This window comes from Erinaceus europaeus, chromosome 15 (assembly GCF_950295315.1).
Source record: "Erinaceus europaeus chromosome 15, mEriEur2.1, whole genome shotgun sequence".
Classification (NCBI taxonomy): Eukaryota; Metazoa; Chordata; class Mammalia; order Eulipotyphla; family Erinaceidae; genus Erinaceus; species Erinaceus europaeus.
In genome coordinates, this window is record NC_080176.1 from 50,842,847 (window position 1) to 50,870,118 (window position 27,272).

The window sequence follows — 27,272 nt, forward strand, 5'->3', positions numbered from 1 at the left end:
ACATCTGCAGACCTGCTTCACCACCTGTGAAGCGACTCCCCTGCAGGTGGGGAGCCGGGGTGGGGGGGTTGAACTGGGATCCTTATGCTGCTCCTTGCGCTTAGCACCACCAGGAGAAGGCTTTCTGTAGGATGCCTGGTCTTCTGCTTAGGACCCAAGGCGGAGTCTCTCTGGTTTTGTTTTTTTAATTAAAACTGGACAAGTTGTAATTTAGACGTACACGGATGCCTGTGGATTTTTAAATTGGATTTAAAAAGTTGTGGCAAGGAGGAGGGCAATGAGTCTTAATTATAGCCTCACCACCCCCTACTTTGGCCTGCCAGGGAGGGTGAGGCTACACCGCCCAGCAGAGCTCTTGGAGCCAGGACCCCAGGCCTTTCACTATGGGGCTTTCTGTTTGCTGTGGTGATGGGCGAGAAGACACAGGCCAGAGTCAGGCGCTGCTGACCCGGCTCCCGGGACTTCGGTCACCTCAGCGAGCTACTGGAGTATGGAGGTGGGGCTTTGTTGAGGACTCACTGCTGATTATGAAAGTGGAGGTGTCTAGTCAGACCGTTAATGAGTTACCCAGAGAATGGAATAGAGTCAAACACTCTGCTGATTCTGAACTCCTTTGGTGCTTGACAAGGTGCAAGGCAGAGAACTGTAGTGTCAGCAACGGTTGGATTTAGATGAAGAAATTTGGGGGTGGATGGTGGCACTCCTGGTTGAGTGCACTTGTTAGAGTGCACGTGTTACAATACAAATGTTACAATGTTCTAGGACCTGGGTTTGAGCCCCTGATCTCTACCTGCTGGGGGAAAGCTTTGCTAGTGGTGAAGCTGGGCTGCAGCTATCTCTTTTTCTCCCACCACCCTCTCAATTTCTATCCAATAAATAAAGATAATAATAAAAATTTTTAGAAAATCAAGAAATTTGCAGGTGGCATCATGAAGTATTCAGGGAAACAGAACCTTCATGTTGCTTGAGCCAGGGTGACTGTCTTAGTAGTGTGCCATGTGGGCAGGACCTGGGCAAACAGGCTCAGCCTTACCTCCCTGGGTTCAGAGGGGAGGGTCCAGGATCCCAGAGCTTTTCTTTCTCTTGAGTAGTGGGAGACCTGGACTTGTAGCTGTAGGCAGCTTATTAAGGAATCTCCTTACATGCCAGGCTGGCCAAACCAAGTGAGTTAGTGTGCTGTCACTTTGCACACTGGTGTCCACCAGCCTGTCACTTTATAGATGTAACAGCAGGCTGATCCAAGGCCTGGTGGCTCTGTCTTGTCTTTGGGACTCCTTTCTCTTCAAAGGACCACTTTCTGGGGGTGCTCTGGTTTTCCTGGCCAGTGGGCAGCTCATCCTCTCGTGCTCTTGAAAGCTCTTCCTAGAAGGCCACAGTTACTGCCAGCTGGACTTCCCCTGAGGTGTGACTTCTGCTGTTGGGTGTTTGCGTCTTAGCTGCCAGGTGGAACTGAATTCTTGGCCAGTTTATGTGTTTTCCTAGAATATCAGTGGGATCTTCCCAGGGGCACTGTGTCTGTATCCACGCCCTTGAACTGGAGACTTGCTGGGCTTGCAGAACCTTGCCGACAAGCGTAGTGCAGTGGGAAGGAAGAATGAGAATTTGCAAAGAGAGTCTCTTCCCCTTTAACCCTCTCTCCCCAGTCCTTGCTCTTATCCTCAGCCTAGTCTGAGACTTCTGCTTTCCCTGGGGAGTTGATGAGATATTTCTGGTCCTTATGATCAGAGTGGCACCCCTGACTCTGCATAAGATCACCTGGGGGTGGGGCAGTGGCACACTCAATAGAGTGCACACATTGCCATGCAAAAGGATCCTGGTTCAAGCCCTTGGCCCCCACCGGTGGGAGGAAGCTTCAAAACATGGTGAAGCATGCAGATGTCTCTCCCCTTTATCTCTTTTCCTTTCATTTTTTTAATTGGCTAGACAGAGAAATTTAGAGACGGCGGCAGATAGAGAGGGAGGGAGACCAAGAGAGACACCTTAACCACTCAAGAAGCTTTCCTAGTGTATGTGGGAACTGGGGGCTTGAACCTGGGTCCTTGTGCATTGTAATGTGAGTGTATAACCAGGTGTGCCACCACCTGGCCCCCTTTCCTTTCAATTTCTTTCTGTCTGTATCACAAAGAAAAATGAAAAGAAAAAAAGGATTAAAAAAGTGACTGCTGGGGAGTGATGGAGTTGTGGTGCAGGCTTAACCCCCAGAGGTAACCTCGGTGGCAATTAAAAAGAAAAAAAAAATCTGGGGCTAATGGGAAATGAGCAGTAAGCCTCACCCATGCAGACTCACCTAATTAGAATATTGGGGCGTGGCCATGGTCTCTCTCTATTAGACCTGCGCCCAAGGAGGTTGTGCACACATGAATTTAAGAAACCAGAATCAAGCGATGGCAAAGCACCGGGAAATCAGTATTGTGATAAACACATCCATGCAGGAATGCAGGCACGGTGGGGTCTGAAGGCCAGTTCTGGCTCACAGCCCAGAGCTGGGGAGGCAGTGACAAATGGTCGTCCCAGACTCATTTCAGGGTTACAACCAGTAGCATTAGAACAGGGCCCTGTCCCCACTAGAGTCCTGGAGCCCCACCTCCCCAGATCCCTGCCCCAATAGGGAAAGAGAGAGACAGGCTGGGAGCATGAATCTACCTGTGGATGCCCATGTTCAGCGGGGAAGCAATTACAGAAGCCAGACCTTCCACCTTCTGCACCCCATAATGACCATAGGTCCATACTTGCAGAGGGATAAAGAATAGGGAAGCTATCATGGGAGGGGGTTGGATACGGAGTTCTGGTGGTGGGAATTTTGTGGAATTGTACCCCTCTTATCCTATGGTTTTGTCATTACTTACATTACATATATATAACAGTGTCCTGCTGTACTTGGGATTTAATGCTCTACCTATAGTTCAAAATTCTTAGTTTTTTATTGCCACTAGGGTTAGTTAGTGATTCAGTGCTGGCACTACAAATCCACTGCTTCTGGCAGTCTTTTTTCTTTTTCTATTTTCTTTTCTTTTTATTTTTCTATTTTATTGCATAGGACAGAGAGACTGAGAGAGGAGGGGGAGATAAGGAGGGAAAGAGAAAGATAGACACCTGCAGACCTACTTCACCGCTCTTGAAGTATTTCCCCTGCAGGAACTCAAACCTGGGTCCTTATTCATAGTGATATGTGCACTTAACCAGATGCACTATGGCCTATCCCTTTTAAAATTCTTTTTTTAGATCTTTATTTATTGGATAGAGACATCTAGAAATCTAGAAGGAAGGGTGTGATAGGGAGGGAGGGAGACAGAGAGACGTCTGCAGCATTGCTTCACCACTCCCAAAGCTTTTCTCCTGCAGGTAGGGGCCAGGGGTTCGAACCTGTGTCCTTGCACATTGTAATGTGTGCTCAACCCCACCCTCCTTTCAAAGTTCTTTATTTTTCTTCCTTCCTTCCTTCCTTCCTTCCTCCCTCCCTCCCTCCCTTCCTTCCTTCCTTCCTTCCTTCCTTCCTTCCTTCCTTCCTTCCTTCCTTCCTTCCGTCCTTCCTTCCTTTTTGGTGCTGGGACCTTACACATGAATGCTTTTGCTACAGTCATGCCACTCTTTCATTCAAATTGAGAAACAGAGACAGACACATCACCAGAGCTGTCCCCAGTGCTGTATCCAGTTGGCCAGAGTTTTGTCCAGTATCTTAGTCTCTATGATTCTCAGATATTAATCTGTAGTTTTTTCCTCATGTCTCTGCTTTCTTGTGTTTCTTCTTATTTTACTGACTATTTATTCCAATCATAATATCCAGCATGGCCAATATGTTTATGTTAGTTATTTTCTTCCAATAAATGTGAATTAGAGGGCTCCTTACAAAATAAAATAATAACATATTAAAAATTTTCACGCAAAACTTGTGCTAGTCTTGGAAATTGAATCCGTGAGAGCTGTCATATTTGCATGGGTTCTCTAATTATTAAGTGGTCCCCTTGAACTGTATTTTACTTGTTCCTGTAACTTTTAGGAGTATTTTGCACCGTTTCACCTTGGCAGGCCAGATAAGCAGCAAACAGTTGGAACATCGTGTGTGTTCAATGTTTGCAGAAAGGGATATGATAATTGGATATGCTGTATCTTTGAAATGGTTCTTTGAATAATGTATTTTATTTTATTTATTGATATTTTAATTGCCCCAGGGCAATTAATATATTTTAAATATATTAATATTAAATATATTATTATTAATATATTTTATTTAATATTAATATTAAATATATTAATATTAATATATTATTTTAATATTAATATATTTTTATTGCTGGGGCTTGGTGCCAGATAACTTTTGGAAGAAGTTATTGCCCAGGGCCTCAAGATTTTTTTTCTCTATAGAGACAGAGATGGAACAAATGAGAGAGTGAAAGACACCACAGCACAGAAGCTTCCTGCAATGAACCTAGGTTGCAGCAGCTAAGTGAGCTATTTGGCCAGCCCAACATTAAAAAATAAATAAATAAATAAACAAACAGGGGGCCGGGTGGTGGCACACTGGGTTAAGTGCACATAGTTTGAAGCACAAGGATCCTGGTTTGAACCCCCAGCTCCCCAGCTGCAGGGGGGTCGCTTCACAAGTGGTGAAGCAGGTCTGCAGATGCCTATCTTTCTCTTCCCCTCTCTATCTCCCCCCCCCCTCAATTTTTCTCTGTCCTATCCAACAACAACAACAGCAGCAAAAAAAACAACAATGGGAAAGGAATGGCCACTGGGAGCCGTGGATTAGTAGTCACTGAGCCCCGGCGATAACCCTGGAGGCAAACCAAACCAAAACATAGTGATTGCATTTATTAAAATGCACTATGCATATCCATAGACATGACCAAGGGGGAGCAAAGGAAACATCTGTATGTGACCCAGTTACTGTAATTATCAGGTATATTCAAGAAAACAAGGCAGGACCAGGAGCCAGCAGTGTGTCACTGCCTCGCCTCCCTTCCCTCCTTTTTCTACCTGAGCACTGCCTAGCTTTGGCTTGTGGTGGTGTGGAGGTTTGAACCTGACACCCTCAGGCTTGAAAGTCTCTTTACATAATTACTACTACTACTACTACTACTACTACTACTACTACTACTAGCGTTTGCCCTTCTTCCGTAGCCACTCAACAGCGTCAGGTTGAGCCTGATGTAAAGTTTCGAGACTATGCTATCTCTCCCTCCCACCAATAGCTTTTCACTAAATACTACAGAGAACTCTTTAAGTAGAAGGAATTATCACCAATAGAAGCACAAAAATGCAGGAAGGAATCAAGTGCGGTGGACAAGATCAATATGGGGCTAAGTTTAAATAAATATCGACTGGCCCAAAGTATGCTATTTCATGCAGTTTCAAATATGTTTCTCAATAACTCCAAAGTATGGACTGTATTAAAGTGCTTTAGTGTCATTATCTTGTCTTGGGAGTGATAATAGTTATAGTAGTATCTGCTGGACCAGGAAGTTATATGGTCATCTATAGGCCATGTTAGTAAAATAACTGGGAAAAGAATGTGCAAGTAGGAATAAATCAAATAATAGACAATAGAAAGGAATTCGGGAATAATAAAGAATAGTAGATTCAACCAAAGGTGATAATAAAAGAAACTAGAACATGTAGATTTGACTGCAGATATTAACAATCAGTGGTCCAGGAGGTGGCTCAATGGCTAAGGAACTAGACTCTTAAAGCATGAGGTCCTGAGTTCAATCCTCGGCAGCACATGTCTGGCTCTTTCTCTCTCTCCTCCTATCTTTCTCATTAATAAAATAAATAAAATATTTAAAAAATATATTAACAATCACAGGCTAGCTGACTTTAATTAAACATTTTAATGCTAAAACTAAGGTTGCTAGGTTAGATTTTAAGATTACATCAACTTTAGTGGTAGGTGTGGTGAATCTCATACACATATTTAGGTGGGATACTATACCCACCATTTTTAAAAAACATTATTTATTTTATTTGATAAACAGAGAGACATCGAGGGAGTAGGGGAGTTAGAGAGGAGGAGAGAGACTGCGAGACACCTGAAGCACTGCTTCACCACTTGTGAACCTTTCTCCATGCCAGTGGGGGCTGGGAGCTTGAACCTGGATCCTTATACATGGTGATACATGCACTTAACCAAGTACACCACCACCCAGGTCCTCAATACCCCCAAATTTTTAGAATATTTTAAACCAATGTTAAGTCAATCAAAGATTGTATTTGTACAGGGTACTTCTTTAGTATTTGGGCACCAGATATGCTGAGTAAGGACCAGAAGAAGATAAACTTTTTATTTATTTTATTTTACAAAATTTACGTGTCAGCAGGGACTTAAATCCACATCATCCCTACCATTAGAGTTTTGAATCTTCAGTCTCCCCACTGAAAGCCACCTCAGTTCCTCTAAGGTTGTAGACATGTACCAGTCATCATCTCAACAGCTGTCTGTCCACATTTACACATAATTGCCCCCATTTTTCTTTCAGATTCAATCCTCTCTTCCTCTCCAAGCCACTCATGACAACATGACTACCTCCATATTTCTCTCTCCTTTTCCTCCTCTCTCTCTCTCTCTCTCTCTCTGGGTACTGATGTGGAGTTCAGAGCCCTCTTATCTTCCTCCTATCACTTTTCTCTGGCTGGGAGTATAGATAAAGGTTTTTTTGGGGGTTGCAGAAGGTAGGAGTTCTGGCTTCGTAATTGCTTCTCCACTGGATGTGGGCATTGGCAGGTCGATCCATACCCCCAGCCTGTTTCTGTCTTTCCCTAGTGGGCCAGGGCTCTGGAGAGGCGAGATTCCAGGACACACTGGTGAGGTTGTCTGCCCAGAGAAGTCAGGATGGAATCTTGGTGGCTTCTGTAACATGGTGTCTGGAAGGTAGCATGACCAAAGTTGAGACAATATGGTTAATGAACAGGAACCAAAAAATAGGATCAGAGCAGATTAGATTAGGGATTTTAGGGTAGAAGAGAACTAGGAAGTCCATTCTAGGCATGTTCTTGGGGGCACACAGCTATGGTAGTTTTGCTTGAGTTTGATAGCTAGACTGAAGTTGAATAAGAATATTGTCTGAGGGAACAACAACAATAATTACTACAACAATGAAAAACAACATGGGCAACAAAAGGGAAAATAAATATAAAAAATAAAAAAAGAAACAAAACAATAGACAAATACTCATCCTTTCTATTTATGTGCCAATAAAATACAATTCCTGAAATTGCAAAGCATTGCGATTGTACAGAGCGTATTTTCTGAACATAGTGAAATTAAGCTGGAAAACAGGGATAAAAAAGACCCTAGAAAATTCTTAAGTGTTTGGAAATAATCCATTTCTAGAAAATACATGAGTCAGAAATCTCAAAGGAATTTAGAAAACATTGCATTAGAGATTTGGCACATCAGACTTTGTGGACCGCAGCTAAGTTTGACTTAGAGAAAAACTATACTTTTGACTGCAGAGACTCAGAAAGAAGAAAGAGTGAATATGCTAGCTAAGATTTTAGATGTTAGAAATAGTCAGCATATCTAATGTAAAGAATGTTGATGGGAATAAAGAACAGAACTTAATGAAATAAAAACAATACAGGGAAGACTATGTCAACAAAAGTTGGTTATTTGAGAAGACTAATAAAATGAATAAAGGACCTCTCATAAACTATTGGAGAAAACACAAATCCTGAACAAAAATTACCATCATAAGAAATAAAGAAAATGAGAGGTGGGGCAGGTGGTGGTGCACCTGGTTAAGCACACACATTATAGTGCACAAGGGCCTGGGTTCAAGCCCCCTGGTCCCCACCTGCAGGGGGGAAAGCTTCAGAAACGGTGAAGCTGGGCTACAGATGTCTGTCTTTCTCCCTTTCTGTCTCCCCCTTCCCTCTCAGTGTCTCTACCCAATAATAAATAAATAAATGATTTTAAAAAGAATGGAAAAAAATCTTAAAAGAAATAAAGAATGGGTACATCACTATTGATCCTCAAGTGGTAAAATTTTAGCTGCTATCTTCAGGGTTGTTAACTGTCATTTAAAAAAATGTGTAAACCCCAAAGTCTATTTCTCTCTCCTTTAAAAAATATTTTTTCATCTATTCATTGGACAGAGATAGACAGAAAACAAGAGGAAAGGTTGTGGTAACATGTGCACTCAACCAGGTGTACCACTACCCAGCCCTGAAGTGAAGACAATTTATAGGCTTTTCAGTGATGGGTTGCCCATCAGCGCTGAGTGCTCCTGGGACCTGGCCTGTCGTCTTAACCAAGTCTCCAGTACGCAGCACAGTGCCTGGTACTGCATGGCAGTGGGGCACAGGCAGGAATTAACAATCTTGCTGAGAGAATGAATGGTCCCTAATGGGCCAATAATAAACTGAAACTCAGTGCTGATACTGTTTTTCCACTTGAAGCGGAAAATGGAAAAATACACCTGTAAACATAAATCCAGCCTTTCAAGAGAGAACTTAATGCATCTCTTTATGTGTTTAGTGATAAATAGGTCTTTTAAGAGAGTTCAAATATTTACCAGATTATCACACCTCCTCAGATAAAAATCATGGTGGGAGAACCTCTGCTTTTGTCTTTCTTGTAGAATTTGGCACAAGTCCTCTGGTGGGGAAGTGTGTAGTTTTGGTGACTTCAATAAAGAAACAGCCAGGGCTCGATTTAGAAGCTGCCTGAATCAGTCTCAGGACATGACTTCTTTTTCTGAGGTTGGCGACTCCAAGTAATTTATTAGAGGTTTCTGAGGAGGTAGAATTCAGTTGCTTTCAAAGCAAATGTATTCACATTATGTTGAATCTTTAAGAATATCCTTGTGGGGGCCGGGCAGTAGCGCATTGGGTTAAGCACACATGGCACAAAGCACACGTACAGACTAGCATAAAGAACCTGGTTCGAGCTCCAGCTCCCCACCTGCAGGGGGGTTGCTTCACAGGTAGTGAAGCAGGTCTGCAGGTGTCTATCTTTCTCTCCCCATCTCAGTCTTCCAGGGTTATTGCTGGGGCTCGGTGCCTGCACTATGAATCCACTGCTCCTGGAGGCTATTTTTTTCCCTTTTGTTGCTCTTGTTGTTTATCATTGTTGTTGTTGGATAGAACAGAGAGAAATGGAGAGAGGAGGGGAAGACAGAGAAGGGGAGAGAAAGACACCTGCAGACCTGCTTCACCGCCTGTGAAGCGACCTCCCTGCAAGTAGGGAGCTGGGGGCTCAAACCAGTATTCTTATACCAGTCCTTGCACTTTGCGCGCCATGTGTGCTTAACCCACTGTGCTACCACCCAGCCCCCCTTAGACAAAACTTTCTCATAACCATGCCCAGTCATTTCAAGTTGTGTGTGCAATGGTTCCCCCACAATCTATAAGTCCACATCCAAGGAGCCAAGTGAAGGGCACATATACTGTGAATACCTTTTATCATCCCCGAAGATAGGAAGTGGGAATGTGACATTCACTTTATTATCCTTCAAACACCCTTCAAGGCTAGGCCTTTGTGTGCACAATTCATTTCACATATTTTAAAAAACACACCAGTAGCACTTGGCCAGTGTTACAGGGCATCAAAACAAAGAAAGGCCAAGGTGAGAGTAGATAGCATGATAGTTATGCAAAGAGAGTCTCATGCCTGAGGCTCCAAAGTCCCAGGTTCAATCCCCTGTACCACCACAAACCAGAGCTGAGCAGTGCTCTGTTAAAAGAGAGAGAACAGGGAATCGGGCGGTAGCGTAGCGGGTTAAGCACATGTGGTGCAAAGCATAAAGATTCTGGTTCGAGCCCCTGGTTCCCCACCTGCAGAGGAGTCATTTCATAAGCGGTATTCCCCTTCTCTGTATTCCCCTTCTCTCTCTCCAATTTCTCTGTCCTATCCAACAACAACGACATCAATAACAACAGTAATAACTACAACAATAAAGCAAGGGCAACAAAAGGGAATAAATAAATAATATTTTTTTAAATCTTTAAAAGAGAGAGGAGAAAGAAATGCCTGTTAGCTAGACTGGGTACAGAAGCACTGTTTGATGGAGAGACAGACCAAGTGAGGTGCACTGCTGCCTTTGCCCCACTCTTGGAGCTCTGATGGGTGTGAGAGAACAGTCAGAAGGGCCCTGTGCATGCTGTTGCTGTGTTGAGAGTCCTACCTTCACCTTTGATTGTGCATTTTGTGAGTTAAGCACAGGGGAACAACGGGACACATTCTGTGGGCTTGGAGCCACTACTCTTGCATGGTTTGCAGCTAACTGAACCCCCTGCCCCATGCTGCAGGTCATTTTGTCCAGAAACTGCTACCCTTCTCTCCTCAGTGGGGGCTTGGGCTCCAGGAAGAGCAAGGCCAAGTGTCCATGATCTGTGACTTCTGAGGTCTTGACAAATTGCTGACATTTCTGCCTTGGACCAGTATTGCCATGGAGTTTCTGCAGGCCTGTTGGTGGGGTGGACCTCTCACCACCAGCCCAGACATCCAGCACTTTGAATGTGAAGTTGTCTCCCCAGGGGTGGGGCTGTCTGAGTTCATGAGAAGTGGCCATTAACTTAAAGCAAAATCCATCAAGTGTGGCTTGTAAGCCTGTAGGTCTGCTGGGCATTTCTGCTTTGAGCACATCTGACCGGGAGCCACAGGGATCTCTCCTGTGTCTGTCTGTCACTGGTTGGTGAGTTTCCAGAGGCTGCTGATCCAGGCTAACCCTCGTTACTCAGTGTGCGGTAGTTGGCAGACTCTCGCTGGGGCACAGGAGTGAGTGGGCATCCGGGAACCTGGCCAAACCAGGATTTCCACATGGAAGCAGGTCTTGAAGAGCAAGAGAGGAAAGCCTGAGAGAACATGTCGTTTTCAAGTCACGTATGTGTCCCATCCTGCCACCTTATTGAGCAGAGCAAGACCAGCCCAGATTCCAGAGGAGGGAAAGATTCCAACCTCTCAGGGGAAGGAGCTGCAAAACCTTCTTGCAAAGGGTGTGGATGCAGGGACCAGAGGAGCCTGTTCCACAGCACAAGAAAATGACGTTGATGTAAACTCTCCTTTATCTTTTCCTCTTAAAAAAAAACAGCATGTGTAACTTTCCCCACTTGGGAACTATAGCCTAAGTGAGCTTTAAAGGTAGCCCTGGAGTATATTTATAGAGCAGCTCGAGGCAAATCAGTCTCAGGGTCACACGAAATTTTATTGCCTAGAATGAAGCTCGTGTAGACCAGTTGCCAAATTCAGATAATCATTAAACCACCTCAGGAATACACAGTTTCACTGGGTTAAGGAAAAAGAAGAGGTGACATCAGTGTGTACACACACACACACACACACACACACACACACACACACACACACACACACACACGTTCCCCCCCCCGCCCATGGTGAGTCTGCTTTTTCTTTGTGACTACACACTCCTTTTGTAGGAACAGTCATCAGAAGCCCAGAGTGACCTTGTGTGACCTTTCTACTGGGAATAGAGGCTCTTTTTACATCTCCAGGGCTCAGGGGGTCTTTTAAAACTATAAATAAAGGAACTGCTTTGCATTCATCATCCAAATTTTATTTTAAAAAATATCTTATTGATTTTTTTTTTTAATGAGAAAGATAGAGAAAAATGCAGAGAGACACATCAGAGCACTGCTCAGCTCTGGCTGATGTTGGCACTGGGGATTGAACCTGAGACCTCAGAGCCTCAGGCATAACCATTTTTGCATAACCATTATGCTGTCTCCCCAGCCCTCAAGACCTTTTAAAAATATTGTCTTTATTTTTATTTTATTGGATAGAGATAGAGAGAAATCAGGAGGGAAAGGGGAGATATGGAGAGCGAGACAGACAGACCTGCAGCACTGCTTCACTGCTCATGAAGCTTTCTTCTTGCAGGTAGGGACTAGGTGTTTGAACCTGGGTCCTTGCATGTGGTAACTTGTGTGCTCAACTGGGCACATCACCCCCTGGTCCCTAAAGATCTTTTTAAATATATATATATATATATATTATACTAGAGCACTGCTCAGCTCTGGTTTATGTTGGTGTGGGGGATTGAACCTGGGTTTTCAAAACCTCAGGCATGACAGTCCTTTTGCATAACCATTATGCTATCTCGCCTACTCTTAAGGTGTTTTTTGTTTTTTGACCCAGGTGGAATGGCACAAAGTTCCAGGTTATTTGTAAGAGTCCTGCAAGTGCACCTGGGACTGAAGCCCTCTCCACCCATCCCCTGTCAGAATCCTGGCTGCACGTTTGCAGCCTGGAATCAGATATGAAGTCTTCCTGTCACCGTCCCTAATGGTCAGTCCTCCATGCAGTATTTTTATTCCAACCTGTAACGTCATCTTCCCATGTGGCTCCTGGCTTTGTCTTATGTCCTAAAGTGCCCGGCCATGTCCTGGCCACCAAGCCTAGAGCCCAGAAAGGAGTACAGGGGACACACTGCCAAAGGACCAGGACTGACATGCACATTGTTGGAGTCAGGAAATTCCAGGACCCTTAAGTCAGCTGGGCAGACATTTGACAGGAGAGGCCAAGAGAGGAGGGGATCAGGTTGCCTCTGTGTGAAGTGGGGATTGAGGTACAGGAACTGATCTGGCAGGGAGGTGTCTGAGTCTGTCACTAGGAGGCAAAGCGGGATATTTCTGTCTCAGCCGTTATAATCTTTGGATTAGAAATAAACCCCCACTTGCTGCCTCTTCACATTCACTTGTGTTCTTTTATAGCTATTGCTCAATTATCCTGGACAAGGTTGAAGAACTCATATTTAGTGTAGCTATGAAATTGTTGGAAAAAAATAAAAAGATACCTAAAGCAGACATCCCCCCCCCACATACCTGTTGAAGGGATTTTATTATTTCATTGTGTCATTCCAGAAAATAGGCCCTTTCCTCCTACACTGTGGTTCATAAAATGGTTTGAATATTAATCCAGAGTGTCCTAGGAGGGACTGGCATGGTGGAGTGGGCTGTGTGGGTTGACTTCTTTGGTTTTTTCACAGATCACCATTGTTGGGACCCGAATATCTTTTTTTTCTTTCTTAATTTTTTTTTTAGTGACTTAGTATTGATTTACAAAATTGTAAGATAACAGGGGTATAAGTCTGCACCATTCCCACCATCAGAGTTCTATATCCCTATTTCTTCCACTGGAAACTACAGCAGTTCTCCCAAGGTTACAGATACAGGTTGACTGTTATTTCTATAGCTATCTGTCAGTATTTATGTATATTTGCCCATTTTATTTCCTATGGTCCTGACCTTTTATCCCTTCCAAGTCACACCCACATCTATTACTACTTCCAAATATTCTTCCTCTTCTCTTTCTGGGTCCTGATGGAATTGGAGTTTAGAGCCCTTGGGTCATCTTCACCCTATTATTTCTCTCGCTCTGGGGGTTTGGACCAAAATTATTTTTTGGAGTGCAGAAAATGGAAGGTCTTACTTTTGCAATAGCCTTTTTTGCTGGTCATGGGTGTTGGCACGTCTATCCATACCCCCAACCTGCTTCTATATTTCCCTAGATGGGTAGGGCTCTGCAGAGGTGAGGTTCTAGGACATATTGGTCAGGTCCTCTAACAAGGGAAATCAGGATGGGATCATGATAACGTCTACAACTTGGTGGCTGAAAGGTGATAAGATATAAAGCAGGACAAAATGATTAATGAACAGGAGCCAAAAAGTAGGAATAGAGCAGATAAGAATAAGGATATTAGAGTGGAAAGAAGCTAGGAAGTCTATTTTAGGTATGTTCCTAAGGGCCCATGACTTGTAGCTTTTGCTTGAGTTTGATAACTGACATAGAGGTAGACAAAAATATTGTCTGGAAAGATGGTGTCAGAGGTGAGGATAGGGCTATAAAGTTGGATTGGGGGGGGCAGGTGGTAGTGCAGTGGGTTAAGTGCACATGGCATGAAGCTCAAGGACCGGCATAAAGATCCTGGTTCAAGCCCCTGGCTCCCCACCTGCTTCACAAGCGGTGAAGCAGATCTGCAAGTGTCTATCTTTCTCTCCTCCTCTCTGTCTTCCCCTTCTGTCCCTCAATTTCTCTCTGTCCTATCCAAACAATAACAATAACAAGGGTAACAAATGGGAAAAAAATGGCCCCCAGGAGCAGTGGATTTGTAGTGCAGACACCGAGCCCCAGCAATAACCCTGAAGGCAAATAAATAAATAAATAAATAAATAAGCAGAGAGTAGCTCCCAAACTTGAAAAAAATCTTTGAATAAAATTCACCTGACCCAGGGCCCATCGATGGTGGAGAGAGGGATCTATTAGAGGTCTAGACCCACAATATCTGTGTTAGAATCCAAGGATTCCCTAACTAGGGCCCCAGATGATGGGGTATTCTTGTATTGAACACACATACACACACACACACACACACACACACACACACACACACACACACACACACACACACACTTAAAAGGCATATCATTGTCTTTTCTGCTTCAGTTGAAGGACTTGCTCACACAGACTGGTATAGGGGAGCAGACAGACAACTGATGACCTTTCTCCTGAGAAGGGGAAGTGGGTAGTTTGATGGCAGAAGCCTAGTGTTGAGAAGCTGTGGTGGCGACTCACAGCAGAGGAATACAGCTGAGTCTGACCCTTCACACATTTAACAGTTGGATGAAGTGTTTTGTTTTTTTTTCTCTTTTGTGTTCTCTTTATCTGTCAGTCTTCCTCAATTAAATGATCTTTGAGGCAAGGAGGTGTTTTTGTGTTCTAGTCTGTGCCTGCCCGGGACATAGTTGAGTAAAAACCAAGCCATGGAAGTGGTAGTGGTTCTCGATGCCTGGAGTGTGAGAAAGGATGAGACATGGTTGGTTATATTAAGATTTTAAGACTCTGCTGGGAGAGGACTGGGGAAGTTGTGGGGCTTATTGTTGGGATTTGGTATTGACTGGGAACATGTGGAGGCCTTGGGCTGCAGGAAGAGTCAGAAAGAATGGGATGGTGACAATGTACAAAATGGTCCCTACTGGGGCCAATGAGGGGGTCTTTAGTAGAGTGTGTGCCTTCCATGTATAAGGCCCTGGGTTTGACCCATTGCTCCACGAGAGCACCAAAGACAAAATGATTCAGAATTCCGTGAGTGGTGGACCAGTATTTACTCTCTTTCTCTCTTCTACTTTCTTATAAAATTTTTATCTTATTTTACCAGAACACTGCTTAGCTCTGACTTATGGTGGTGCTGGAGAATGAACCTGGGACCTTTGCTGTCTCAGGCATGAGAGGCTTTTTGCATAACCATTATGCTCTCTCTCCAGCCCCTCTCCACCACCTCTAAATTTTAAATGAAAAAAAAAAATTGGGCCAAGGATGTGACTCAGTGGTCAGTGTAGTGCAGGTATGAGACTAAGAATTCTGTCTCTGGTTCTGTGTTGAAAACATACAAATGAAACAACCACTGTTGGCAGCGAGCATAGGACTAATCCCCAACTAGCCAGAAGAAGAGGGCTAGGTGGGGGTTCCTGAGAAATGGGTTACTGAGCCCCAGCAATAACCCTGGAAACTAAACTAAACTAAACTAAACTAAACTAAACTAAACTAAACTAAACTAAACTAAACTGAAGATACCTTCTGCAAGAAAGTCTTTTGCTTCTCCCTCCCTCCCTCCCCACCTTCCCCCTCCTTCTCCATGCTGGCACTTTGAATCCACTGCTCCTGGTAGCCATGTTTTTTCTTTCTTTTTTCCCCCACCGCTTTATTCAATAGGAAATAATAGGGAGATAAACAAAGAGTTGTGAAGCATCCCTGCTGCAGGTGGGGAGTGGGAGCTTGAACTTGAGTCCTTGCCCATAGTAAAATAAAATAAAATAAAATAAAGATATCTTCTGCAAGAAAGTCTTTTGCTTCTCCCCTCCCCCTTCCTCCCTCTCCCCTCCCTTTATCCCTCCTCCTCCATGCTGGCACTTCGAATCCACTGCTCCTGGTAGCCATATTTTTTCTTTCTTTTTGCGCTTCACCAGGTGCGCCCAGCCCCTCTTGCTTCTTCAGATTGGAAGAATTGGTTCCTCTCCCACCCCCGAGTGTACCCCCCTCCCCAAGTCCTGGGCACACCTCTGACACCACAGTTTAGTCAACTTGGCCGATTTGATACCTAGGTTTAAACACTTTCTCAGCTCAGATGACCCATCTCGAAAGTGCCGGCCAAGAATGCTGAACCACACCAGTGTGCCAGTAGGAGTTATGAGAAGCAGTTTGTTATTAAAGAAATAAGTGAATCAAATAGGATTAACCTCTTCAAATGATTGTGCTCCGTGTTTCTTACAAATAATAAAGAGCAAATTCCTTTCATTCTGTTGAGGATAAGCAGAAACAAGGAACTACAGGCTCTCTCCAAGGACCGGCAGCCTGTAATAGGCACTGATTCCAGACAGGATGACAGGCTACATTTCTCTTGTTGAGGATAATAAGCAAAGCTTTTATATCAAAAGGGACTAATTCCTTGTTTGAAATCTCACTTATCATGGCAGAATTACCAGGCATTTATCTTGATGGAGCCACCTATTTGTCTCCACTTTGTCCCAATCTCCTGCCATTTTTGGAATAAGAGCTGTAGTTCACCAAGCAGATGAGTAATAAAAGCCAATCTCCTAGCCTGAGAAAACGATCATAGGGTTATATCCCTGTACTTCCTTGCAGTGTGAACTTGGAAGGCAGCTATGCTCACCACTACATCACCAACACCCCTTGCAGTGTGAATTTGGATCTTTGATAGAGTTATTATTATTTTTTAAATTTTATTAGTGATTTAATATTGATTCACAAAGTTACATGTGAATAGGGGTATAGCTCCACACCATTCCCACCACCAGAGTTCTGAATCTTCAGTCTCCCCTCCCGCAGTTCCCCTAAGGTTGTACACATGGGCCAATGATCACATTTATACATAATTGCCCCCCTTTTCTTCCAGATTCAATTCTCTCTTCTCCTCCAAGCCACTCATGACAACATTACAATCTCCAAATGTCCCTCTCCTTTTCCTCTTCTCTTTCTATGTACTGATGGAGTTCAGAGCCTTCTTCTCTTCCTCCCATCATTTTTCCCGCATGGGAGGGTGGATCAAAGTTGTTTTTGGGGTGCTGAAGGTGGGAGTTCTGGCTTCTGTAATTGCTTCTCCACTGGACATGGGCATTGGCAGGTCGATCCATACCCCCAGCCTGTTAGAATTATTTTCTTGCACTGTTGGAGTCTATAGATCTTTCTGCATGTAATACAATGCCAGGGGCTGTAACATCTTCAACATCTTAGTGACTTGCACAGCAAAGACTCATTTCTTGTTCTTGGCCTGGGGGGACCTTCTGCACATACTCCTGGTTTCCATTGGTTGGTACTCAGCTGTGAGTCTATAATCAATCATTATAGGGCTGACAGATGGGGTCTCTTGTGTCCAGGAGGAAAAAAGCATGGAGTTGGCAAACCCAGAGCTGTCAGGTGACACAAACTGCATTTTGTTAGCAGGGCATTTTTAGGTTCTTTGTTAGACTTCTGGATGTGGACAGGATACAGAACCTAGTGAAATTGTAACCTTGAGTCAAAATTTGAACTCCACCATTTATTTACCAGATGAGACACTGGACAAGTCTCCATCTCTTTCTGTGCCTCACATTTCTCATCTATAAAATGGTACAACAGTAGAACTTCATAGTATTTGTGGGAATCAAATGACATATGTGAAATGCTTAGCAATCACCTGGAACACAGTAATGTGTTTGTCAAGTATTCAGTTGTTGGAAAAGTCATTGCTGCATTTTTTGCATAGAAAAATGTAGAAAAGATATGCCATGACTTCTCCATCAATACAATAACATTAAAAAAAAGATTCTAGGGCAACTAGGTGGCAGCTCACCTAGTTAGTAAACATTAATATGCACGAGGACCTGGGTTCAAGCCCTCACTCCCTACCTGCAAGTGAGAATGCTTCATGAGTGGTGAAACAGGTCTGAGGCTATCTCTTTCTCTCTTCATCTCTAGCTCCTCCTTCCCTATCAATTTCTCTCTGTGCTATCAAGTGAAAAATAGAAAGAAAAAAAAAGTGAGAAAAATATAGCCACCAGGACTGATGGATTCATAGTGCTGGCATTGAGCCCCAGTAACAACCCTGGTGGCGGTTAAGAAAGAAAACATACTGTTAGTGGACTGGCACTGCTATGTTTTCCCCAGTAGAAAAAAAAAAAATCAAATGCTTGAATTTTTACAATAGGATACATTATAAATGTACTTTTTCCTTTCTTTTCTTTCCTTTCCTCTTCTTTTCTTTTCTTTCTCTCTTTCATTCTTTTTTTTTTTTTTTTTTGCCTCCCGGGTTATTGCTGGGGCTTGGTGCCTGCACTAAGAATTCAGTGCTCCTTGGGCCATTTTTTTTGATTTTTCAAATTTTTTTGGATAGGACAGAGAGAAATTGAGAGAAGAGAGGAAGATAGAAAGGGGGAGAGAAAGATAGACACCTGCAGACCTGCTTCACCACTTGTGAAGTGACCCCCACGCAGGTGGGGAGCTGGGAACTCAAGTTGGGATCCTCGAGCATGTCCTTGCGCTTTATACTACGTGTGCTTAACCTGGTGCGCCACCATCCAGCCCCTGACACATGTACATGTATTATAGAGTTTACACCTATTGACAATAGCACAAATATTATTTGTCCTGAAGTAATTCCTTTATATAGTTGTAGTTTTATGGTCATAGAATAGTGAAAAAAAATTAGCATTCTGATATAGTTCTCTTTTTCTCCAAAGAAAATATTTACAAAAATATAATCTAAATCTAAAGGAGTAGTCAACTAAGAAGAAATAAAGTCTTAGCAATGTAGTGAACTTTGATTCAATGATGAAAGTTGCATGTGTGGTGAAGCATATATGATTAACAATTAAAAATATAAATTAAAAAGTGATACTCATAACAAAGAGGACTGTTATCCTCTTTGGTTGTTGTAATTTGAATATGTTGCTGTTCAGATGGAGAATGTGGCTTTTAGTTCATTTGTATAATTGTGTATTAAGCAGCTACTAATTGCAAGATGTCAGCTATGCCCATAGAATCTGAATGTGTTGTCTTCTCACTGAGTCAAAGGAAATGGACTGATTTTTTTCTCAATTAAATTTGTCTTTTGGACTCTGGGACTCTATGTTGCACGTCATGTTGGCATTGATTTTGGTTTAAACTCCCCAGATCCGTGGCTTCTTCTGGACCCCTCCAAGTGGACTGTGGCTCTGTGTTCCTTCTCCTCCCTGTCCTGTCCCCCCTCCTCTTTACACCTGTCATTTATACACACTCTGTATGCAGTTTGTGCCCAAGGTAGCTGCACCAGCACAGTACCCCTTCCTGTTAGGATCTGGATACAGGAATGATGCTTGACATGGGAAAAAAAAAAGGCCTGAGGGACTCTTGGTGATAATAAACATGGACTGCTCTCAAATGAGAGTCTTTTAAATTGTCTGCCTTAATCAGCTTATTAAATAATCTCTGCATTCCAAAAGAAAACATGCTGCTCAGGAGAAAATGAAGTCTCTGACAAATCAACTGAATGTTTAAAATAACTTTGTGTCATAGGACAGAAAACAGTATAATTACATATGTACATACTGTTAACTGATAATTTCACAGGTTCGACTTGTTTCTTGATAAGGTTTTTAAGACTGAGATAAAGGTGACACAAATGGATGGCATGACCAATTAAGCAAGACCTAAGAGTTGGTGCTAGTTTATTTTATTTTATTTTATTTTATTTATCTTTTACCACTAGGGTTTTCACTGGGGCTCAGTGACTCTATGATGACTTCACTCCTCCTGGCAGCCTTTTCTTTCTTTTTCTTCTTCTTCTTTTTTTTTTTAACATTTTTTTTTTTTGTTGTTGTTGTTGCTCCTGTTGTTGGATAGGACAGAGAGAAATTGAGAGAAGAGAGTAGGGGAAGACAGAGGGGGAGAGAGAGATAGATCCCTGCAGACCTGCTTCACCACTTGTGAAGCAACCCCCCCCCCCCCAGGTGGGCAGCTGGGAGCTTGAACCAGTTTTTTTTTTTTTTTAGAAGATGAGAGATGAGAAAAAGGGAGAAAGAACAACAGAGAGACATCCTCAGCACTGCCCCATGGCTTATGAAGCTGCATCCTGCAGGTGGGCACTGGGAGCTTGAGTCTTTGTCTTTGCTCATGCTGACTTGTACCCCTCAACTGGGTGCACCACTTCCCAGCCCCTGACCTTTGATTTTAAATACATATAATTTGTTCCTATAAACCTCATCAATAAAAATAAAAAGTCAGTGATCTAAAAGCCAACCAAAAAAATAAAAATATCCAAGCCAATCCCACACAAGGATAGTGTAGCAATTGCTACAGCTTCGAGGAGGAGGGGGCTGCGCTGACCAGGCTCTTTCTCTTGCAGCTGGATGACTGCGCACTACAGCTTTCCCACAACGGTGCCTACCTGGACTTGGAAGCCACCTTGGCAGAGCAGCGGGACGAGTTAGAAGGCTTCCAGGATGACGCTGGGTAAGGGCTGGGTTGGGGCTGGGCTGAGGCTGGGGTTGTATTGAAGCCTTATGATACTTTGGGGAAAAATATACCTTAACTTTGACTTCTCTCTGCTTAAGTCTCTTTCTCTCTCTCTCAAAATCTCTCTCTCTCTCTCTCTCTCTCTCTCTCTCTCACACAGACACACACACACACACACACACACACACACACACACACACACACCGCTTGCAAGTGTTCACCAGTAGTAAGTGCTGGCTTTGAAAGTGACTGGGATCCATGTGGATTCAGTCGGCTAGGAAGGATCGTCAGTTTCCCCAATGGATGGGTACTCACGAGATGCACCACGGGAAGGTCGATCCAATGCACCGGTCAGTCAGCTGAGGTAAAGAACAAACACCTCATCACAGACCCCTGCAAGCGTCAACCCGGCTTTGACCTAGCATGTTATGATTGGTTCCTCCTCAATCGCTATCCAACCAGGCCATGGCCGGTGCGCCGCTATGTTCCATCGCTGGGGAGCCAGAGACGACCCAAACTGCCCCTGCGGCTACAGACTATGACCCACATAGTCAACGACTGCCACCTCTCCAGATTCAAAGGAGGTCTCGAAACTTTACATCAGGCTCAACCTGACGCTGTTGACTGGCTACGGAAGAAGGGCAAACGCTAGAAGAAGAAGAAGTTGTCAGTGCAAAGCCTTTTCCATTTTAAATACATTTTCTTAACAAGCCTGTCAAGGTCAGGGCAATTTTTGGTATTGCTAAGTATTTGGTATTATCATTTAAAGTTAAAATAAAAAAAATTGGGTGGAGACCTAAATATAGAGTGGAGGGACATCTGTAGCACTGTTTCACCGCTCCTGAAACCTCCCCTCTGCAGGTGGAAACCAGGGGCTTGAAGGTGGTTCCTTGTGCATAGTAACACGTGTGGTCTACTGGGTGCACCACCACCCAGTCCCCCTAAATGCATTAAAAAACTAAATATCACAGTCAAATCAGTGTTTTTCAGATTTTCAGAGATTTGATGACTATTTCGTAGTTTTCTTTAATGTTAATTTTCTGTATATTTAGTTATCATGGCAGATAGCCAGGTAAATCATTTTTTTCTTTTTTCTTTTTAAAAATATTTTATTTATTCATTAATGAGAAAGATAGGAGGAGAGAGAGAGAAAGAACCAGACATCACTCTGGTACATGTGCTGCTGGGGATTGAACTCACGCTTGAGATTGTACCTCACGCTTGAGAGTCAAACACTTTATCCACTGTACCACCTTCTGGGCCACAGTAAATCACTTTTGTACTAGATTATTTGAACCCATTACAGTGAAGGGGAAAATAATCATTGTGTTAATTAACATCAAGTGACTTTTAACCTGCTTATAGAAATTGCTTAATACTCAGGACTTCTGTGAGTCTGAATACAGTAATATACATAAAAGTCAGGATATGTGCAGAAAGTGGATTCTGTGTAGAAATACAAATTTGGGAGGCTGGGTAGTAGCTCACCTGGTTAAGTACACATATTATAGTCTACAAGGACCAAGGTTCAGGCCCTGTAGGGGGAAGCTTTAAGAGTGGTTAAGCAGGGCTACAGGTGTCTCTCTGTCTCTCACTCACTGTCTCCCACTCCCCTCAATTTCTGTCTCTATCCAATAGTAAATAAATAAAAAGAAATACAGATTTAGTCACTTCTCTATATATTAGATTCCTGAAGTAACTTTCCAGTGGGGCTCTGTGCCTCTCTCCCCCTCCTCAATCTTGAATGGTGCCTATCTGTGATTTCATCACCTTCTTCCTTAGAAACCTTCAGAGGATCCCTGCTCTTTTCAAATAATGCTCAACCATCTAAATCTGATGTTTGGACTCCCTGCTCCTACTATCCCCCAGAGTTATTTGAAGCAACCTTGCCTCAGTAAAAAGACATTTTTAAGTCTCACAACCCAGGTTTGAGCCTGGCTTCCACTCACGGGGGCAAGCTTCAGTGCTCTGGAATCATCCCCTTTCTCTGTCTCTCTTGATTTGAAATTATCAGTTTGGAGTGGTAAAACCCCTGTGATAAGTGAAAAAAAATACATTAATGTGAGGTGAATACTGAATGAACTATTTTTCATGAATCTCTATTTAAAAAGTTGGGAGAAATGGAACCTTTCTTATTTAGTCTCTTACCTGACTCCAGTGTGTACTGATGGCTTTCCAGGTTTTCCTGCCTGAAAGAAAAGATCTCATTGTTGGGTGAAGGGAGAGAACATAATGGCTGTGCAAGCAGTCTCTTATGCCTGAGGCTCTCAAGTCCCAGGTTTAATCCCTGGTGCCACCATAAACCAGAGCTGAGCAGTGATTTGATAAAAAGTCAAAACAAAAATCAAAACCCCCATAATGACAATGGGTCCATACTCCCAGAGGGTTAAAGAATAGGAAAGTTATCAAGGGAGGGGATGAGATGTGGAGTTCTGGTAATGGGAATTGTGTGGAGTTGTACCTCTCTTATTCTATGGTTTTGTCAGTGTTTCCTTTTATAAATAAAATTAAATTAAAAAATGCCTTATTTAAAAAAAATCAAGACCCAACTCATTATTATTTACAGTCTATATCCCATTAACTGTCCCTCTTTCTTGCTGCTGAAACTCTAGTAGGTCAGAGGCGGCCTTGTCTGGATACCTAGCACATTCCATTTTTCAGGTGCTTAGGAGCTTAGTGCTTATTAGTGGCCCAATGAATGGTAGGGCCCCACAGTAGATCCTTGGAGGTGTGGCTGTGAGCACTGAGAATGCTGCTGTCCTTGCAGGGACTAACAGAGTTTTCTGAGGGAAGTCCTCCTCCTCCTCCCCTTCCTCCTCCTCTTCTCCTTCTCTTCCTCCTCTTCTTTTAGAGAGGGGGTGGCCCAACCATAGCACAGATACTTCCTTCAATGCAGTGGGGGCTGGGCTCGAACCTAGGTGCACACATGACAAAGCAACACACTATCCAAGTGAGCTGTTTCAGCAGCCCAAGGATAGTCTTCTTGTCTCCCCTATGCGTCAGTGGGGGTCACACTAAGCTGGTATGAAAAGACCTTGGTGTCACCATAGGCTTTTGTGCAGTGAAGGGGTATCAGTATCCAATCACTGGAGTCTACTTAATATAAGTTTAAAAAATTAACATTATGGGAGTCGCTTCACAGGCGGTGAAGCAGGTCTGCAGGTGTTTATCTTTCTCTCCTCCTCTCTGTCTTCCCCATCTCTCTCCATTTCTCTCTGTCCTATCCAACAACGACAACAACAATAATAACTACAACAATAAAACAACAAGGGCAACAAAAGGAAATAAATAAAATAAATATTAAAAAAAATTAACATTATTAGACTGATGGGTCTGGAGAAATTCCATTGCAGTAATTTTCACCCATTGTTTGGCAGTGATATCCCTTTATACATATTAGATGTCAGAACCCAGGCTGGATAACCATCTAACTGGATGGCATCATGGCTCATTGATCAGACAGACCCCAGGAAAATTATGAGGAAATGTATCACAACTTGAACAATGTCTTGAGTGGTGTGTTCTTAAATTGTGTGTGTGTGTGTGTGTGTGTGTGTGTGTGTGTGTGTGTGTGTGTTTTGCTGTTACTGGTATTGGAGCTTTACCATTCTGGGATGAAGTTTTCAACAAGAGGTCAAGAGAGGGAAGGACAGGACAGCACAGCACAGCATGGAAGTTTTGTCCATTGCCATAACACCTCTCATGTGGTATACCAGGAGCTCACACCTGGATTGTCCACCTAGCAAAGCAGGGCACCTAGCATGCTGACCTCTACTCTGGACACCTTATCTACTGTGTGCTTGTTTAATTATCTTGCCAGTTATATGATTAGGTTTTATTGTCTCTATTTTTATTCACTGCGCCACCTCCTGGACCACTATTGTCTCTATTTTTAAAAGTTGACTAAACTGAGTTAAATTTTTTTGCCTCCAGGGTTATCGCTGTGGCTCAGTGCTGGCATTATGAATCTATTGCTCCTGGCAGCCATACCCCCCTTTTTTGTTACTGGATAGGACAGAGAGAAAGGGAGACAAAGGGGGAGAGAGAAAGATAGACAACTCCATCCCTGCTTCACCTCTCATGGAGCTTCAGCCCTGCAGGTGGGGAGCCGGGGACTCGAACCTGGATCCTTGCGTGGGTCCTTGTGCTTGTGCTTAGTGCTATGGACACTTAAACGGGTGCTACACCCCCCCCCCCCGTTAAATTTCATATTCAGGGTGGCAAGTCCTGGAGATGGTGGAGCCACATTTGGATACAAGGGCTGACATCACCTGCTCCCAAGTTTGTACTTCACCCAGGGCACCTGAGATTTTGTGCAGAATGTGCCCTTCCACTTCTTGGTGACAGGAGCTCAATTCCTACAAGGATCATGTCAGTCCCAGGCTAAAATGCTGGCTGTGATTAAAACAGCACTGAACCAACCAAACAACACTTTTGCTTGTCATTTCTGATGCAACACTGGCAACTCCAGAGCCCAGTTACTGCTGCAAGTCCCCCGCTACTGCCCCTGGGAAGCCAGAGATCCGGCTCCAAGCTTGTGAGAGAAGATCCTGGGGTTCATTCTTCACTTCGCCTCCTTCTGGACATTCCCTGGCGGTGGGACCATCTGACCTGTGCAGCTTCAACCACACCTCTGCTCCAGAGGCTGGGGAGAGGGAAGCAATGTGGCATGATGCAGGGTTGGGGCTCACGACTCTGCAAACGGGAGGAAACCCAAAAGATGGGTCGTTGCATGTTGGGTAGGTGTGCCCAGATGACTTCCCAGAGCAGGGTTGTCCACAAACTAGTCTTCCTCTGTGGCTCCCCCCTCCCCTTGTCCTTTGGAATGTACTCAGGATAACACTCCTCTTTGTCTGGAAGGGTTTGAAGAAGGCACCTTTCCTGATCCCTCTGTCCTTGGCCTGAGTTGCAGAAGACATGCTGGTTCAGGGTCTCCTGGCATTGTCAGCTGTCCTTGTGATCTCCTGTGATCAATTAGCTGTCCTTGTGATCAATTACTGCCACTGAACGCTGGGAGCATATGGCCACTCCCTGGGAGCTGACTGGGAAGATTGAGCTTTGTGAAGATCGTGCTTTGTGTATGGTTGGGGGGTCCTAGTAGCCCACAGCATCCCTTGCACTGAGCAGCCTTTTCAGTCCTCTCCCAGAAGTGTGAGAACATATATATATATTCTTTCTTTTCTTTTTTTGGAGAGAGAGAGAGAAAGAGAAACCACAGTAGTTTAGTGTGACAGGGCCAGGCTGGAATCTGTGTCACACATAATCACAAAAGCAGCTCACTGTCCAAGTGAGCTATTTATTTCACCTGTCCTCTCTTGATTTCCCCATGTAAATTACAGAAATGTATTTTTGAGTTCTCTGACCACCTGATAAAGGTTCTGGCAGGTGGTGTTAAAATCGTGGTGCTTTTCATACAGTGTGTCCTGAGTGAGTTTTTCTTTGCTGGAGACTCAATTTCTTGGTTCTTATCCATTACCCTGCTTGTTTATGCCATGACTAAAAATTAACTCACTCCTTGTTTAGTATTATCACTGAAGCTACATAGCTAATCAGAAAGGAGGAGAAAGACCTTCAAAACCAGAAGGACAAGGCAATTATTATGCCAGCTGACTGCAGGCAGGCCTATCCCCTGCCTTCTGAGATAGAGAAAACTGGTGAAATAGAAGCATTGAAGCCTCTGGATCACATTTTAGATTTATTTTCTGAGGGAAGGGAAAGGAGAGTTTCCCCTGCATTTAGGCCAAGTAGAATGGGAAGGCCCCTAGACACATGTTGAACCTAAATCTCAAAACCCATGGAACTGAAAAAAGCAACAGCTGAAAACTTTCAAGTTAAAAGAGAGTCTGGGACTGGTGAAATAGGTCAGTATCCGTCCGGTGTGCTGCTCTGCCATGTGACCCAGGTGTGAGCCTGGCTCCCACTACAAGCTTCAGTGCTTGGTGTCTGTCTCTCTCTTACCAAAAAAAAATTAAATAAATAAACAGATAAAAGTAGGGGCAGGGTGTGGATAGGAAGTCATAAAGAGTAATGAAGGCTTCCTTCCTCTTTTCCTGTTTCTTTCCTTTTTCTTTTCATCTTAAACAATTACTTTCAGCTGAGAGTACAGGTGTGCTGCTGTCTGATGTTCTTTTTTGCAAAACTGTCTGTGAAGACTGTTAAGGGTCTTTTTGGTGTGGCTCAGGGCTGAGGGTTTGGACCACCAGGCCCTGCCCTTGGAGACGAAGTGGCCTCACATTGGGCACGGTGGTAATACTGGGGTCACACGCTCACAGTAATCTAACATCACTAAAACAATTGCCATTGTACTTTTAAATATTTTATTTTATTGGATTTTTGGGAATGTCTTGACATATTTTTCAAAGAAAAAAATGTGTGATGGCTTTTCAGTGAGAGAGAGGCAGACAGACAGACGGATAGAAAAAGAGAGACCAGAGCTCAGCTCTGGTTCATGGTGGTACTGGGGATTGAACCTGGAATCTGAGTCTCAGGTATGAGAGTCCTTTGCCTAATAACTATGCTATCTTCCTAGCCCCTAAATTTTTACTCTTGAGGCCACATAGAGGGGGAGATGAGCTGACAAATGACTTTGATTATTTTACAAAAAGAAAATCAGTTGCACTATCCTACAAAAGCATGCAGTAGCCTCCAGCCAGGCACTGACTGGGTTCAGTGTCTGTATTTCTTCCCTTCAATCCAACCAGCCTGTTTCCTCTACTCATTTCACTGTCTCACATTTTCTGTGTTAAAGATACTTGTATGAGGAAACTTATAGCACATAACGTGTAATCCAGCTTTAGAAGACAAGCTTGAAATTTCTTGAGGCACAAAT

The 27,272-nt window shown here is 43.6% G+C and overlaps 1 protein-coding gene across 15 annotated transcripts in view; it reads left to right on the forward strand.

Annotated features, from left to right (window-relative positions):
• FHOD3 (formin homology 2 domain containing 3) overlaps positions 1-27,272 on the forward strand; it is a 588,579-nt gene that overhangs the window by 69,386 nt on the left and 491,921 nt on the right. For all 15 annotated transcript variants that reach the window (XM_060173747.1, XM_060173744.1, XM_060173740.1 and 12 more), the window contains exon 2: positions 20,334-20,440. In XM_060173747.1, the coding sequence (XP_060029730.1) occupies positions 20,334-20,440 (107 nt within the window). The remainder of the gene's footprint in view (positions 1-20,333; positions 20,441-27,272) is intronic.